The sequence below is a fragment of the Trachypithecus francoisi genome, unplaced genomic scaffold, assembly GCF_009764315.1.
Source record: "Trachypithecus francoisi isolate TF-2019V2 unplaced genomic scaffold, Tfra_2.0 Lachesis_group6, whole genome shotgun sequence".
Classification (NCBI taxonomy): Eukaryota; Metazoa; Chordata; class Mammalia; order Primates; family Cercopithecidae; genus Trachypithecus; species Trachypithecus francoisi.
In genome coordinates, this window is record NW_022681471.1 from 100949604 (window position 1) to 100967006 (window position 17403).

The window sequence follows — 17403 nt, forward strand, 5'->3', positions numbered from 1 at the left end:
TTCAATTTGTTGTATGCCTTTTGTCATTTTCAAGAGTACTGATTTTTTTTGGCAATTTTATCCAGTTTATCATTGCTTTTTGCAAAGATACTTCACTGACCTCTTCACTCAGCCATGCTTGAAGACTGTTTTTAGATGGCTATGCTTATGAAGTGTGGAAGGATGGAAACATTCATGTGGGCCTACTGTTGTTGTTACTGTGTGTCATCTAGCCGATTCAATTTGGATACTTAAAAAAAACTAGGTTAAAAATCTGTTTTCTGTTACATGAAATACACATAATTAAGTAAAGTTTAAATTCATTGATTGGACATTATTCTTAAAAAAGCACCTCTGTTTTTCATTTATTTCAAAATGTTCTCTGGAAAATGAATACTTTAAAAAGTCCTTTGGAAAATACAAATTAAAAAAAAAAATCTTGCACTAATGTGACTTTTCATATGTTAGAAATTTATAAGATTAAGAAATGCTGTAAGCCTTTTATATTAACAGGGATTTAATTCCAGTGGCATTTTATTTATGTATACAAACAAGGAAGATTTCTTTTTAGAAATACGTAATTGAAGTACATTTTATATTTACTTGTATAGAAAAGTAAAAATAATTCTCCATGAGTGCATATATAGCCATTGCCTTATTTACTGCACAGGGTATCATGGGTATAAATTTTGATTATCTATGTGGCAATATCTCCATACATCACAGAGAAGAATTTTCTTTTTCTGAGGGGCAGTGGAATAGGGTTGTATGTGTTAAAATGTCACACTATACATAATTAAATTTTATTTAAAACTATTATTTCTTTTTGGAATGGGTTTGGCCAAATGAATCTTAACTCCTCAATGTTGTTTTGTCACCTGTCTTTTCATACAAGTAATGGTTCTCTGGGTTTATATTATATGGGTCAATTGAAGTTTTATTTATTTTCAGGAAGCAGGACAAAGACATTGTCTAGAGGCTGGGTTTTGATTTGGTTGCTTCTGTCCAAGAGCAGAATGCCTTGGGGTATCTACTTATACTAATGAATATAAATAGTGCTATCATAAACACCCTTGGTTTGCAGGAATGTGCTAATGTCTGAATATAACACAGTTAATTATGTCACTGTCCCTGCCCAGGGCAACTGCTACTGAAAGGAGGTACTCACATGATGAGGAAGATAGCAGATACAGTAGTTTGGAATTAAGTGTTACTCCATTGCTGACTCCAAGAAAGAGGTTTAGGATGTTGGCTGTTTTCTAGAGAGCACCTAGCAGTTTTCATCTGGTATATTAACTTTCCATGTGGGTTTAAAAAAAAAAATTACTCTCGGCCGGGCGTGGTGGCTCACGCTTGTAATACCAGCACTTTGGGAGGCCAAGGCGGATGGATCACTTGAGGTCGGGAGTTCGAGACCAGCCTGGCCAACATGGTGAAACCCCCTCTCTACTAAAAATACAAAAAATTAGCTGGGCGTGGTGGCACACACCTGTAATTCCAGCTGCTCGGGAGGCCAAGGCAGGAGAATCGCATGAACCCAGGAAGCAGAGGTTGCAGTGAGCCGAGATCACGCCACTGCACTCCAACCTGGGTGACAGAGTGAGACTCCATCTCAAAAAAAAAAAAAAAAAAAAATTACTCTTTGTTGGCCAGGTGCAGTGGCTCACGCCTGTAATCTCAGCACTTTGGGAGGCTGAGGTGGGCAGATCGCTTGAGCCTAGGAGTTCAAAATCATCCTGAGCAACATGGCAAAACTCAGTCTCTACAAAAAATATAAAAATTAGCCAGGTGTGGTGGTGGTGCACAACTGTGGTCCCAGCTACTCCGGAGGCTGAGATGGGAGGCTTACCTGAACCTGGGAGGTCAAGGTTGCAGTGCGACATAATCACCACTGCACTCCAGCCTGAGTGACTAAGTGAGATACTGTCTCAATAAAAAAATTATTTTTTTGCTTATAATTATGTATCTTTTTCGTTTTCTTCACAGAAAAAAAGCCAATTCAGTATTAAAATGCTAGCCAAGATTGAGGGCGAGTACACAGAAGTCTGCACATTCAAAGAAGCAAGACAAGCTTTTGAAAATAATTTAAAAAAGTAAGTATATTGGGAATTAAAAGAAAAATTCGCACAGATTTGCCTACCTTTTTGGTGTATATTTGAAATCTGCATCCCTGAATTACGTACACTGCTAGTAATTAAAAATTACCCTGTGGTCTCGGCGCCGCTCGGCCCAGGGCAGGGACCCCGCCAGGACCCGGACCGCCCGGCTGGGCCCCCGCCCGCGCCTCCCCGTGCCCGCACCGCGCCCCCACCCGCACCCGCACCGCGCCCCGACCCGCGCGGCTGTATCGGGCAACCAGGTGCGGACCGGCAGGGGATGCCGCGGGAGCCGCAAGCGGGGGCCAGGGGCGAGGGCGGGACGCCTGTCCACCCCACCCTGTGCCCTGGCCACGTGTAGGCGCCGCGCGGCCCCGACCCGCGCCTTCCCGCGCCCCGCGCGCCCCTGTGCCTCGGGGACCCCGCGCGCTCGGCACTGGTTGGGGCTACCCAGGTAATCGTGGGGCGGGGTCCCGGGCCCGGCCCTCCCGGCAGACAGCAGCGCCCGCGCCCCGCGCCCCGCGCCGGAGGTGGGGCCGGGGCCAGGGTCGGCGGGAGGCGCGCAGGGCGGGGGAGGGGAGGCCGCCCCACGGCGGCCCGCGGGGACCCGGTTCCGGCGCGCGCGGGAGGCGCCTAGCGCGGAGGCGGCCCGAGGCCTAGTGACAGGCGCGCGGCGAGGACCCCGGAAGCCCACCTGTCAGAGTTACCGGTCTGCCGGGCCGGCGCCGCCAGTGTCCGGGGTGGACGCCGCGAGCCTGCACGTTGCGCCGGGACCCCGGGACTGCGCCCAGAAAAATCATTTTTCTTCTCTGGGAAGGTGAACATTTGTAGCCTTGATTTCCCGGATCTGGTAACATGGCAAAAGATGCCGGTCTAATTGAAGCCAACGGAGAACTCAAGGTCTTCATAGATCAGAACCTTAGTCCCGGGAAAGGCGTGGTGTCCCTCGTGGCCGTTCACCCCTCCACAGTCAACCCGCTTGGGAAGCAGCTTTTGCCAAAAGCCTTTGGACAGTCCAATGTCAGCATTGCCCAGCAAGTGGTGATTGGTATGCCTCAGAGACCTGCAGCGTCAAACAGCCTGGCGGTAGGAAGCCCACACCCCCCCAGCACTCACTTTGCCTCTCAGAACCAGCCTTCTGACTCCTCACCTCGGTCTGCAGGGAAGCGCATCAGGAAGGGAGAGAATTGTAAGGGCCTGCGGCATTTCTCCATGAAGGTCTGCGAGAAGGTGCAGAGGAAAGGGACCACTTCTTACAACGAAGTGGCGGACGAGCTGGTCGCAGAGTTCAGTGCTGCCGACAACCACATGTTACCAAACGAGTCAGCTTATGACCAGAAGAACATAAGACGGCGCGTCTATGATGCCTTAAACGTGCTGATGGCCATGAACATCATCTCCAAGGAGAAGAAGGAGATTAAGTGGATTGGTCTGCCCACCAACTCGGCTCAGGAATGTCAGAACTTAGAGGTGGAAAGACAGAGGAGACTTGAAAGAATAAAACAGAAACAGTCTCAACTTCAAGAACTTATTCTACAGCAAATTGCCTTCAAGAACCTGGTGCAGAGAAATTGGCACACGGAGCAGCAGACCAGCCGGCCGCCACCACCCAACTCCGTCATCCATCTGCCCTTCATCATCGTCAACACCAGCAAGAAGACCGTCATCGACTGCAGCATCTCCAACGACAAACTCGAGTATCTGTTTAATTTTGACAACACGTTTGAAATCCACGGTGACATAGAAGTGCTGAAGCGGATGGGCATGGCTTGCTGGCTGGAGTCCGGGAGCCGCTCTGCTGAAGACCTTAAAATGGCCAGAAGTCTGGTCCCAAAGGCACTGGAGCCGTATGTGACAGAAATGGCTCAGGGAACTGTTGGAGGCGTGTTCATCACAGCGGCAGGTTCCACGTCTAAAGGCACAAGGTTCTCTGCCAGTGACCTGACCAACGGTGCAGATGGGGTGCTGGCCACAAGCTCCAACGAGTCTCAGTACAGCGGCTCCAGGGGGGAGACCCCGGTGTCCTACGTCGGGGAGGACGAGGAGGAGGATGATGACTTCGACAAGAATGACAAGGACGACTGACGTCCTCCCCACTTCAAATTCAGCTTCAGGAAAACATTTAGGGAAAAGAAACTTTTTTTTTTTTTAAATGTGGGTTTTCTGTTCCCTTTTGTCCTACTCCCAAGAAGACATTGGTAAGCTACTGAATTTAGATGTGCACCTTTGATAAGCAAGGATTGTTTCCCGTAGGATTAGGACGTGCTGTGGATGTGTTTTGATACCAGTGTGCTGATGCAGAGTGTTTATTTACTTTTGCGTATTTTGTGTTTTCATTTTCTATTTTTCTTTAAGTGCAGAGTTCAGTTTTGCCCCTTAACAGTTTTTGCTGAGTTTGTTGAAGAAATTGTATTTCATCCACATGCATGAAAATAAAACGCCCTCCTGTTGTGGATGGTGAGCACCTGATGCCGTTTATTTGCCCTGAGTTTGCACGGCGACCCCACTGGCAGATAGCGAGACTCTGGAGTTTTCCATTTGTTCAGTGGTACGGTGTCCAGAGCCCCAAGCAAACAGCAGAATTCGACTTTTTAAACAATAAACACCATCAACCTTATTAACTTTATTTTCCCTTAAATCATATTGACTGTCATGATTCCATCAAGTTTATACACTCTTTTCTCTCCCTATTTTGCAGCAACAAATTGCAAAGTGCTTTTGTTTCTTTGTTTTCGCTTGGTTAAAGCTTATTGCCATGCTGGTGCGGCAATGGAGACTGTTTGGAAGGCTTGGAATGGTTTATTGCTTATGGTAAAATTTGCCTGATTTCTTACAGGCAACGTTTGGAAACCTTTTATTATATAGCTGTTTACATACTTATCAGTTTATCATTTAAAGACATGTACTGAAACAAATGTATTTGTTTCATAAGCATCTTCCTGTAATCTATTATAAAATTGAAATTAAATATAGAGGATATTTTAACAATTTTTAACTCAAAATTTGTCAATCATTTTTAATAGTTCTTTTTTTAAATAAAAAGAACAAGGAATTTAAGGACAGGCAGTAGTCTCTTTTAAAATTTACCAGTTAACTGCACAGTTAACTGCACAGTTGCTATTAGGTCCCTGTTCTAAAATGAAAGTCTTTTTATTGAAACACAAACTTTTCTGTAATATTTTATGGAATATAAAGAGACTTTAATTGTTTGACTTGTTTAACTTGGCACTGTTAGTTTTTATTACTAAAACGTGCCTGGGCATTTTAAACAAAACCAAACAAACAAAAATTACCCTTGTTAGGAACTCTGGAAGATGCTTTTAACTAATAATATTATGTGGGTTGGAGAACTAGGTTCACTTTCCTGTGTGCTGGACTGTCTTTGAGAGCCCCATTTCTATAGGACTCTGATGAGCTAGGATTTATCACCTTGGCCAGGGGGAAGGATTTGATTCACACAAAGTTTTGTTCTAGAAGGTTATAGATAACATCATTGCTTTGCCTAATGAGAGACAAAGTATGGAGGAAGTTAATAGATGCTGATAGTATTTTAAAAGGTTTTACTTCTCATGCAAAAGAAAAGACATATCTGGACTTCCCTTCCCACTCTGAGAGAATACTCTTTTTTTTTTTTTTTTGAGACGAAGTCTCGCTCTTGTCCTGCAGACTGGAGTGCGATGGCACGATCTCGGCTCACTGCAACCTCTGCTTCTCGGGTTCAAGTGATTCTCTTGCCTCAGCCTCCCAAGTAGCTGGGATTACAGGCCCCTGCCACCATGCCCGGCTAATTTTTGTATTTTTAGTAGAGACAGGGTTTCACCATGTTGGTCAGGCTGGTCCCGAACTCCTGACCTCAGGTGGTCAGCCCGCCTTGGCCTCCCAAAGTGTTGGGATTACAGGTGTGAGTCACTGCGCCTGGCCCACCATTCTTTACTCTAGACTACATGCTATTCAAAGAGAGCATGGATAGGAAAGCACAAGGTGGGGGTGAAAATTCCATAGAACTGCTCCACAGCTAGAAATTCCATTACCAGAGGTAGCCATTGTATAAAGATCCAGTCCTGGGCAGCACAAAAATAACACTAGACGCTACACAAGTGATGTCACGTGTGCTAGAAGACAAATACATCTTGTGTCTCACTCTAATAGGGAGGGCTTCACACAATTTTCTCTGAGTGTGTGGTTGAACATGCATATATGTGTGTGTTTTAACGTAACTGGCTTTGTCTTAAGGTATTCACCTTCCTAGACCAATCATGAGCTATTATATTATATATTCTAAATAGAATAAAGTACTATTTGCAAATGTCATCTAAATGTTATTGAAAGCGTTCACTATCTATACCAAATATCATGGAATGTTTAGAGTTCAATATGGTTCATATGTTTAAGACATAAAATCTGTTTTTTCACACTGTATGTTTTCAAGAAATATAAATTTTAGATAATCTAATGGTTTTCACACACTTAATAACTTTTCATCCTACTTTGTCATTCTCCTTTATAGAAAAGGCAAGCACTTCGAATTCATTGTGCTAAAAGTACTTTATACCTGGGAAAAATATTTTTAATTACAAATTTAAATGCTTTAAAACTTACAGAAAATTTGCAAAAATAGTACAAAAATAGTACAAGAAAAGTCCTTTACCCATATTCATCAATTTTTAACATTGTCTCATTTATCATTTTTTCTCTCTACCTTATATACATATTTTCTACCATTTGAGAGTAAGCTGCGGATGTTGTGACCCTGTACCCCTAAATATTTCAGTGTATATTGACTAAAAAAAGGAAAACATATATATATATATATATATTTGTTGTTGTTGTTGTTTGTTTGTTGAGACAGAGTCTGGCTCTGTTGCCAATGGCGATCTTGGCTCACTGCAACCTTCGCCTCCTGGGTTCAAGCGATTCTCCCAGTCTCAGCCTCCTAAGTAGCTGGGATTACAGGCACCCACCACCACACCCGGCTATTTTTTTGTATTTTTAGTAGAGACGGGGTTTCGCCATGTTGGCCAGGCTGGCCTGGAACTCCTGACCTCAGGTGATCTGCCTGCCTCCACCTCCCAAAGTGCTGGGATTACAGGCGTGAGCCACCGCGCCTGGCCAGAAAACACATTATTTTATTTAACCACTATCAATGAGCAAATCAGGAAATTCAACATTAATACAATATTATCTAATTATACAATAACTATCCCTATTTAAACTGAACAATCATTCCAATAATGTCTTTATACCATTTTGTTTCCACTCCAAGCTCCAATGTCGGACAACTCTGTCCTGGGATCTCCCACAGTGGGGATCCATTTGCAGCTTTTAGTACTGGCCGAATAAGCTATAAAGTCCCAGGCTATCTGTGAGCAACTCTTGCAAAGGAGAAATAAATAAAGGTCTGACTGGAGAGGGGAGGTACTTTGGATTGGGGAAATGGGAGGGCAACTCACAACCAAAGACCACAAAAGAAAGTAAGCCCCTCCCTCTCCCAACTCTTCATATCTCCCAAAAGTTTAAGGAAATAAAATCCCAATCTGAGTTAACTAGTGGAAATCCAGATACGGTGGAGTGGAACAGGCAGAAATGTGAACACTAAGAGGTAAACCTAGGCAAATTCGTCCTCGAGAGAGGAGGGAAAAAAGAGTGGGGAAGACCGAACAGAGAACCCCCGCAGCATCTCGGTGGAGTTGGGGAGTTTTTGCCTGCTTCTTTTTTAACGGGGGTGTGGAAGGCGTCGCATTTTTTACAAGCCCATGGTTCTTGCCTCAAATAATAACAAATACCCAAAATAGCGTTACGTGTTACTGCAGAACAGGAGGAATGGCCACGGGGGAGGGAGAGGGCGTGGGCTGTCGCTTTAGGTTTGGCGGCCAGGGATGGGGAGGGAAGAGGGGCGGGCGCCAGGGAGGTGGCTGGAGCCCCAGGATCCGAGAAGGGCCTGGACACGGTGAGACGGGCCAGGGCAGGGGACGCGAAGAGGTGGGGACAGGTGGTGGCTCTCCTGGCAGTGGGACGCGAGGCAGTCCGGGGCGGGAGGCAGGGGTCGCGGTGCGCCGGGCCCTCACCGCTGCTGAGCGTGGACTGGCAGTGCCAGATGTCCAAGCTGGCGGGTTTCCGGCAGGACTCCCACAAGGACAGGTAGTACTGGTGGTCAGCCGTGACCCAGGCCGGGCTCAGCACCGCCCCCAGGTCCAGATACAGCGCCAGAAAGATGCCCACCAGCCCGACCAGCTTCAAGGGGGTCAGCACCGACACGCGCACCTCCTCCATGCCGCTGCCCGCCGAAGCCATTCCTGGGCGCCGCTGCCGCCCGAGGACGCCAGGCGGGTCCGGGGAGCCAGGAGCCCGACCTCCCGACGGGGGAAGCCGCCGAGACCCCACGCGCTGGGACTCGCTCCCTCGGGGCTCTGCGCGCCCCCTGCGGCGTGGCCAAGGTGGGTCTGCGGAGGCAGCCGGCCGGGTGGGGGTCGTCGGCAGCCGCAGCAATGTCGATTCCACCCCGGACCCTCGCCGCCGGCCCCGCGCCCGCTCCGCCCCACGCGACCAGGCTAGCTCCGTCCCAGCCCCTCCCCAGGCTGCGGGAGGTGGTGCCGAACCGGGAGGGACGGAGGGCCAGCACCCGGTGGTTTCGGCTTCTGCTCCCAGGGCGGAGGCTCGCACGGGTCCCGCCCCTACCGCGCCCCTGGCCCGCGGAGGGAGCCCAGACCGCGCCCCCGACTGGCAGCGCGTGGCAGTTCCTTGAAGACGCTAGGTACCCAGCCACGCTGGCTCCGGGTCACCTAGCTTTCTCCTCCTGCCGGTCAGGAGCATATTTCCCTTTTAATTGTATTAATTTTAGGTGAGCAGCAAGATGTTTTGATGTACATATCCATAGTGAAATAATTACCACAGGTAAGCAATTTTACGTATCCATCACCATCCATCCATATTTACCTTTGTGATAAGAACATCTAAAATAAAGTCTTAGTAAAATTTCAGTATACAATATTGTTAACTACAGTCCTCTTGCTGTGCATTAGATCTCCGACTTATTTATTTAAACCACATAACTGTAAGTTGTACCTTTGACCTACACACCCCCATTTCCTCCTTGAGCTAAGTATTTGACTTTTTTTTTTTTTTTACAAAAAAGATTCCACATACAAGATCATGCAGTATTTTTCTTCTTGTGTCTGTCTTGTTTCACTTGGCAAAATGTCTTCCATCTTTATCCATGTTGTTACAAATGGCAATATCTCTTATTTTAAGGTTAATATTCCATTATATATCTACCACAATTTATCCGTTCAACTGCCCACTCACAGTACATTCAGGTTGTTCCCATATCTTGGCTACTGTGAATAATGCTCATCATGGGAGCACAGACAACTTTTGAGTATATACACAGAAGAGGAATTTTTGGATCTTAAGGTAGTTTTATTTTTAAGTTTTTGAGGAACCTCCATACTGTTTTCTATAGTAGCGATACCAATTTAGATTCTCATCATGAGTGTGCAACAGTTCCCTCTTCTCCATACCCTTGAAAACCCTTGTTATCTCTTGCTTTTGGTAATATCCTTCCTAACAGGTATGAGATGATATGTAATTGTGCTTTTGATTCACATTTATCTGATGATTAATAAGGTTGAGCATCTTTTCTTATAGCTATTGGCCATTTTTATGCCTTCTTTGGAAAAAGTCTGTTCAGGTCCTTTGCCCATTCTTTAATTATATTATTATTATTATTTTGCTATAAAATTTTGTGAGTTCTGAAGGGGCTAAAAGGAAAAATGCCTCCTTTGACCTCTGAAGATTCACTGAAAATTAACTGACAAAAAGCAGACTAATAGGAGAAAAGACATAGAAAATGTATTAATATGCACATATGTGCGTGGGAGTCATACAAAATATGACAATCTCAAAGACAGGGCCAGAGAGTTGACATTTTTATGCCATCTTGAGGTAACAGAAGAATAGGGGCTTAAAGCATGGCAAGACCATGCTTCAAGATTATGGGAGGGAGAGAGAAATAAAGGCAAGGGGTAAAGGCAATCTTGTCATGTAGATGAAACCTCAAAGGCAACAGCTATCAGAAAGAATAGATAGCAGCTTGTGGTTGAGTTAATTATTTCCAGATCTGAATAAGGGGTAGGGCCTCAAAGAAAGCCTGACTATTTATTTTGCTAATGTAGCAATGCATATATACTCCACAAATGACAGCTTTTCAGAGCTATTCCTGTCTGCAGGTCCTCTGAATAGCCATTTCAAAATATACCAAAAAAGTGTATTTTGAGGAAAATAGTTTTAGTTTCCTTTTAGTTCCTTAAATATTTTGGATATTAACCCTTTATTAGATATATGATTCACAAATAATTTATCTCAATCTATTGGCTGCCTTTTCAATTTGTTAATGGTTTTATTTTCTGTGGAGAAGCTTTTTAGTTTTTTATAGTCCTAGTTATTTATTTTTGCTTTTGCCTGTGCTTTTGGTGTAATATCCAAAAAGTTACTGCCAAGGCCAATGTCAAATAACTTCCCCATCCCCTTGTTTTAAACAGTTTTACATTTCAGGTCTTATATTTAGGTATTTAATCCATTTTGAGTTGATTTTTGTGTATGGTGTAAAGAGACCAGTTTCATTGTTCTGTGTGTGGATATCCAGTTTTCCCAGCACCATTTATTGGAGAGACTACTCTTTCTACCTTGTGTCTTCTTGGTGGCCTTGTAGAAAATTACTTGACCATATGTACTGTTAAAAGAAAAACTTTAACTGAATTAAATTTAAGTGTTTAATTGAGCAAAGAATGATTTACAAATCAGCCAGTCTCCTGAGCCAGAGAAGACTAAGAGACTCCAGTGCAGCCACATGGTAGAAGAAGATTTATGGACAGAAAAAAGAAAGGACATACAGAAAATGGAAGTGAGCTACAGAAACAGTGGGATTGGTTAGTTTGGCATTTGCCTTATTTGAACATGGTTTGAACAGTTGGCCATCGTTGATTGGCCAAAACTCAGTGATTGGCACAAGAGTAGGCTACAGTCTATCTATAACTCCATTTAGGTTATAGTTTATGATGTACAGAGAAATCTTTAGGCTGAACTTAGAATATATAAGGAGATAGCTTTAGGCTAAACTTGATTTAACAATTCCCACCATTTTGCCATCCTCTTAATTGTGAGAGATTTACCAAAACTTTAGTCATTGATGTTGCTATCAGCATTGTAAATGTACTTACTTGGTTTTGAAACCCACTGGGAAATAGCAGAACTGCGGGTTTTGTAAGGTGGAAACAAGATCTTAAGGTTATTACTATTATTATTTTTGTAAGTGATTTGTTTTTCTAAGACCACCAGAGCGGGCACAAAAGAACCAGCGACTAGGCAAGTGTAGGAGCAAAACTGCAAGTTTATTTGGTCACCTAAGGTGTGGGGAAGAGGTCTGTCGGCCTCCGGCAAAGAAGGCCGACAGAGTCCCCCGGTGGGGCTCTCGGAGGGAGTTCCCACAGTCCCGACATCCCGACAGGAGTGGGGCTGTGAGAAGGCCACCCGTGGCGTCCCTCCGGAGCGGCTTTTCTAGGAGTGGGAGGGCAATAGGCGGGGCACGGGCGTGTCAGGGGGCGTTCTGCAGGTGCGACCAGGTAAATCTTGGTCTCTTCGGATTGACGTCACCTGGCGCATGCCCAGTTGGTCTGCACCTTCCCGGGTCGCCGGCTGCATTTTCGCGCGCGCGGGAAAAGTTGGTGAAGAAGAACCCGGAAGTGCACCATCTTGCCTCCGTTCGTCCAAACAGTAAGGTTTAGAGTAGAGAATACCTTCTTATGCTGCAGGACAGAAACAAAACGTGGTCTGTTCTAAAATCTTGTGTGTTTCCTTAAAGTCTTAGTTTGATTATGTCACATTTAGCATAAATGACTACATTTTGGTTTCATCTGGTCTGTTGGGGCAAACAATGGGCTCCCATAATTTGTTTTAAAATTCCCCCCTTTTGGTCAGATTCTCACGATGAGAGTGTGACCAAAACTTAGGACCTTAGTGCCATTCTCAGTTACTATCATTTTGAATTTATGGTCTCAGCATGTCATTCATGGGTGACAGTGCCTTTTTGGTCACGTATTTCTTTCAGCTCTTGTCATTCCAGTTAAAGAGAGACCATTTGACATTTTAGAGATGGCTGCATGGAAGTATTTAAAACTTTTGAGAGAATACAATGTACCAGGGAGCTACTATTAAGACTATCAGGAGGATAATACCAAGAGTTTGGAGTCTGCTCCTTAGCCAGGTTCCCCATAAATCAAACCAACTAAAATGAAATAGACCAAAGAATGAGCTAGATGAAGAGTCTACTCACTTTAAGCCGTCTCTTCATTAATACCCTATAACTGAATCTCTGTAATACTGGATGTGATGTATTTCTTCATGGGCAACAAGAATTTCCAGCAGTTGCATAGATACATCTGTTTAGCTAGTTAGTAATACAGAGCAATTCTATTATTCAGCATAACTTTCACGAGAGACTTTAAAGTCTGTTATGTAACCATAGCCTCTACAGTAGAATCTGCTATAAAGCATATCATGAGGGATCAATTTCTCATCATTACCTCATTTACTCTGAACCATGGAAAAAAGGACTTAACAAACAATGCCCTTCAGAAGAGTGAAGACCTCCTGGCAGTGTTTTTTAGCCTATAATATAGGTTTAGAGGAGTGGACCAGTGTTCTGTTTCTGACTGACTGTGAGGCAAATTATGTATCATTACAATTTCTCAAGTACATTAGACCTTCATCTTCCATCTATCAAGGCGTAAGGTTATCCATGTATAAGGCTGGCTGCAAAATTTTTCACAGATAAAAGTATACCCCACGAGTGCACACAACAGATCCCCCTTTCACTTCTATCATTCATAGAGGCATAAGTAAGGGAAAAATAGTCAAAGATAAGAGTCTCATGATAGTAGAGAAGTCTTGATCTGTGATGTTGAGATAAAGCTGTCTACATCAAGGATGCCACCTTCTTCTGAGAAGAAACTTCCCTGATTAGTTTTACCTTAAGGTTTCCAATGTGTTTATAGTTCCAAGAGTGAGGAGGGACCCCTCTAAGTCATGAGATTATGAACTCAAGGTTCAAGGTCCAGAAGTTTTGCTGCAGTGTGGATGGCAAGGGTAGTCTTTCAATGATATTCTTAGAAGGTCTAATCTTCATGTTCTATATTGTGAAGAGGTTAATTGCTCTCAGTGAACCATTAAAAGCATTCTTTACCTGGCAAAAAGACACTTTGGTATAATGAGCTACTGTTATAACATTAGCCTTCTTGCATAGGAACGTTTTGTACAACCAGAAAACATAAACTGAAAATGACAATCGAATGAAATCCCTTTAGAAGTGTTTAAATAGCCCATCAGACAGTAGAATGTACTTGAAATTTTTGTCTTCCCAAGAATATGGGTTTGACAAACCAAACATTGGTCATAAAGTATTTTAGCAACTGAGAAGTCACCACACCAATATATATATTTAATTTGGATTTAGAACTTTTAATAACCATAGCTTTAAGGACTTAAGAAGGACAAGACAGCCATCCTGGCTTACCATGAGTCTATACTTAACAATACACTAGTGTCTTCTTGAATACTAGCGATTTCTCCAATTTAGGTGCATAGCACTGATAACTGATGGGTTATCATAGGACATTTTACTTAGACAGTGGAGTTCATTCAAATTGTATATCTAAACATTTTTGGTACTGGCTGATTTAGCATGAAAACCTACAAAATATTTTCTTGATATTAATTAATTTTTGTTCTGCTTGGGTGAGCAGTTTTATATACTAGTCAGTCTCTTCATTAAAGTTCTGGGAATTCTTACCCAGTCCAAATGATATGATTCTAAAGTCATTAGAAACCTGTACTGAGGAGTGCTTCTCAGGGTCCTTTCCATCCTTTCCTGAACCTCCTTAAAGACATCATATTCTTGGATGTTGCATGCTTGTGAAGTTTTCAGAAACTGCATCAGAATCAAGCAGTTAACTATGGAAATGGCTTTAAATAGTCACAGTTAAAGATACAATTGACAAGGAAATGTGGTTATTTCTGTGGTCTACAGTAACTTAACCATAATTATGATTGATGGCATATACTCAGACATATTGGAATCTTAGAAATTCCATACAATTTTGGAACATATATTAATAACATTCATTAAAATATAGGCTGAAGAAAGTTAAGCATTGTTTCTTATTTGGCAATGCTTTGCATGTAACTTAACATGTTATATAATCCTGTTTACCTCTCTTTTGGATGCTTCAGGGGCTCTCTGTAGCATCCCAAAGTTAGAGGTCAAAAAAGATTGATTTTTGAAGCTGAAATTTGATTTTGGTATTGGTTACAGCTCAGGGTTTGCCTTATTTGAATATGGTTTGAACCGTTGGCCACGGTTGATTGACCAAAACTCAGTGATTGGCACAAGAGTGGGCTACAGTCTATATACAACTCCATTTAAGTTGTACTTCATGATGTACAGAGAAACTTTTAGGCCGACCTTAAAATATGTAAGGAGGTTGCTTTAGGCTAAATTTGATTTAATAGTACTTGGGTTTATAGAAAAAAACTTCTAAATTTTGTACATGTAAAAGAAAATAAAATCTCAGGACTCCCTAAATTAATTATGTCAAGAGGGAATGCTTTTCATTCACCCGACCTTGTTGCAGCTGATGGGGGTCTCTGTCAGAACTCCTCTCAGGTTTTCAGTTGCCCTGATTTCAGTTTGAGATTGAAACTTTATTCAAGCAACTCAATTCCATGCTCAATGGAGCTGGAATTGAAGCTCTGATTTTAAGGTAGGAGTTTCCTCAAGAGGAGTCTTTTGAGAAAACTCCTACTTTAAAGCAGAGCTTTTATTCTAGGGATTCTGTGGACTGCATATTTGTCGTTTTCATTTTTCTCTGCAGTAAAGGTTTTGTTTGTCTTATTTCTTAGAGTTTGAAACCTTTTCACTCACTTGAAATTTGGTCAAGGAGAAAATAGTTTTTCTTTGAAGAGAGAAAATGAAATTTTTGTGGCTTAAATGAAAAATTGTAATCTTTAAAACTGGCCAGATTCTGAAGTTTGGTTCAATGGTCAAATCTGCACTTTTATCTGGAGTAACTGGAATTCCTCCCACTGGATCTTTTTGGTCTTTCAAGGGAAAATCTAATTTGCATTTGTACTTCTAAAGGAGACATCCACCTTTAGAAACTTCAGGTGAATTCACGTACAATACTTATGGTGCCACCTCCTGTCAATATCTAGAAAAATGGCCTTAAAGCACAAAGACCCCTAACTGCAATAGGCTAAATGGGATACCTTTGAAACACCTAATATAGTTTATCTGCATGCTCTACTAATAAAAATAAAGCTGGCTTTAAAATAAAACCAACATTTAACTGGGAGAGCATGTTTCAATGTTACTTAGAAGCTTCTAAAAGAGTTTTGATAAAGAAATTTCTTTGCAAGAGGAAATCAAGATTATCTAAAATTATTTCAAATGAAAAAAGACTTAAGACTTTCTCCATTTTGCCTCCAACTGCTCCTCCTCCTTGTACCTCTGTCATCTGAATTCATCCCTTTCTGCTTGTTGCCTCAGCTCCCATAAGCTCTTAGGCAGAGATTTTTGAAATTCACAATGCAAACTTTTTTTTTCTCTCAAAAGAGGGTAAACGTCTTTAAATTTGGAGCAGAGAAAACAAATGGAACAACTACAGAATGAGAAGAAAACTACTGAGATTATAAAATACAGATCCAATAAAGTTTTTCTTCTAAACCATAACTAATAAATGACATGGGTTATTTATTGACCCAATATCAGAGAATACCCTTTAAATGTCCTGCTGGACTTCACAGTCCTTTGGAGATGTAAATCTGATCCTGTCTTTGAAACGGTAACATCTAATTAATTAGCTAAACAACCGCCCAGTTGAGCTCACATCTGAAACAAGTTAAAATCCTTTGAAATGCTTAAACTGCCTGCTTCTATTTCCTGCAGCATTGACAAAGGAGCACCTCACCCTGTGGCCTAGTGGCTAAGATTCTGTGCTTTCTGGACTGGGGCTCGGGTTCCATTCTCTTTCAGATAAACCAAACCCAGAACAATGACAACAACAAATACTGGCAAGGATGTGCAGCAACAAGAGCTCTTGTTTTTTCGCTGATGGTAATGCAAAGTAGTACATCCAATTTTGAAGACACTTTGGCAGTTTCTCACAAAACTAAACATACTTCTACCATATGATCCAGCAATGACTCTCCTTGGTGTTTACACAAATAAGTTGAAAACTTATGTCCACACAAAAACTGGCAGTTGAATGTTTGTAGAAGCTTTATTCATAATTGGCAAAACTTAGAAGCAACCAAGATATCCTTCAGAGGGTGGATGGTTAAATAAATTGGTATATCCAGACAAAGGAATATTTATTATCCAGTGCTATCAAAATATGAGCTGTCAAGCCATGAAAATGCACAGAGGAAACTTAAATGCATATTACTAAGTGAAAGCCAATTCTGAGATGCTAAATACTGAATAATTCCAACTGTATGACATTCTGGAAAAGGCAAAACTATGGAGATTGTAAAGGTTCATTGGTTGCCAGGGGTTGGGATTGAGGAGGGATGGTGGAAAACAGAGGAGTTTTTTAGGGCAGTGAAGCTACTTCGTATGATACTATAATGATGGATACCTGTCATTCATTAAGCATTTTCCCAAACCCATAAAATGTACAACACTGTATTAGTCTGTTTTGTTGCTATAATGGATACCTGAGACTGAGTAATTTATAAAGAACAGAGGTTTATTTGGCCTATGGTTTTTATGCTCTACCCAAAACATAGTGTGGGCATCTGCTTTTGGTGAGGGCTTCAGAAAGCTTACAGTCATGATGGAAGGTGAAAGGGAGCCAGTGCATTGTATGGTGAGAGAGGGAGTGAGAGAAGCTTAGAGGTGCCAAAAGTTGTTTTAAACAACCAGATCTCATGCGAACTCATTACTGTGGGGAGGATACCAAGCCATTCATGAGAGACTCACTCTCATGACTCAAACACCTCCCACCAGACCCCACCTACAACTTTGGAGATTACATTTCAACATGAGATTTGGAGGGAACAACCATCCAAACTATATCAAAACCAAGAGTGAACTCTCATGTAAACTATGGACTTTAGGTGGTAGTAATGTGTCACTGTAGGTTTATCAATTATAGTAAATGTACCTCTCTGGTGGGGGACATTGAAAATGGAGTAGGCTATGCATGTGTAGGGGCAGGGAGTATATGGAACTCTATTTTTTTTGGCTCATTTTTGCTGAAACCTAAAGCTGTTCTAA

General features: G+C 42.5%; 1 protein-coding gene across 1 annotated transcript; it reads left to right on the forward strand.

The window, feature by feature from the left end:
- Positions 1-2630: 2630 nt before the first annotated feature.
- LOC117078070 (transcription factor Dp-1-like) lies at positions 2631-4692 on the forward strand. Its single transcript, XM_033201584.1, has one exon. The coding sequence runs from the start codon at positions 2931-2933 to the stop codon at positions 4158-4160; it is 1230 nt and encodes a 409-aa protein (XP_033057475.1). The 5' UTR covers positions 2631-2930; the 3' UTR covers positions 4161-4692.
- Positions 4693-17403: the final 12711 nt, after the last annotated feature.

Bases quoted from the DNA above. Each gene is read 5' to 3' on its own strand.
- LOC117078070 (XM_033201584.1), top strand. From the start codon at position 2,931: ATGGCAAAAGATGCCGGTCTAATTGAAGCCAACGGAGAACTCAAGGTC.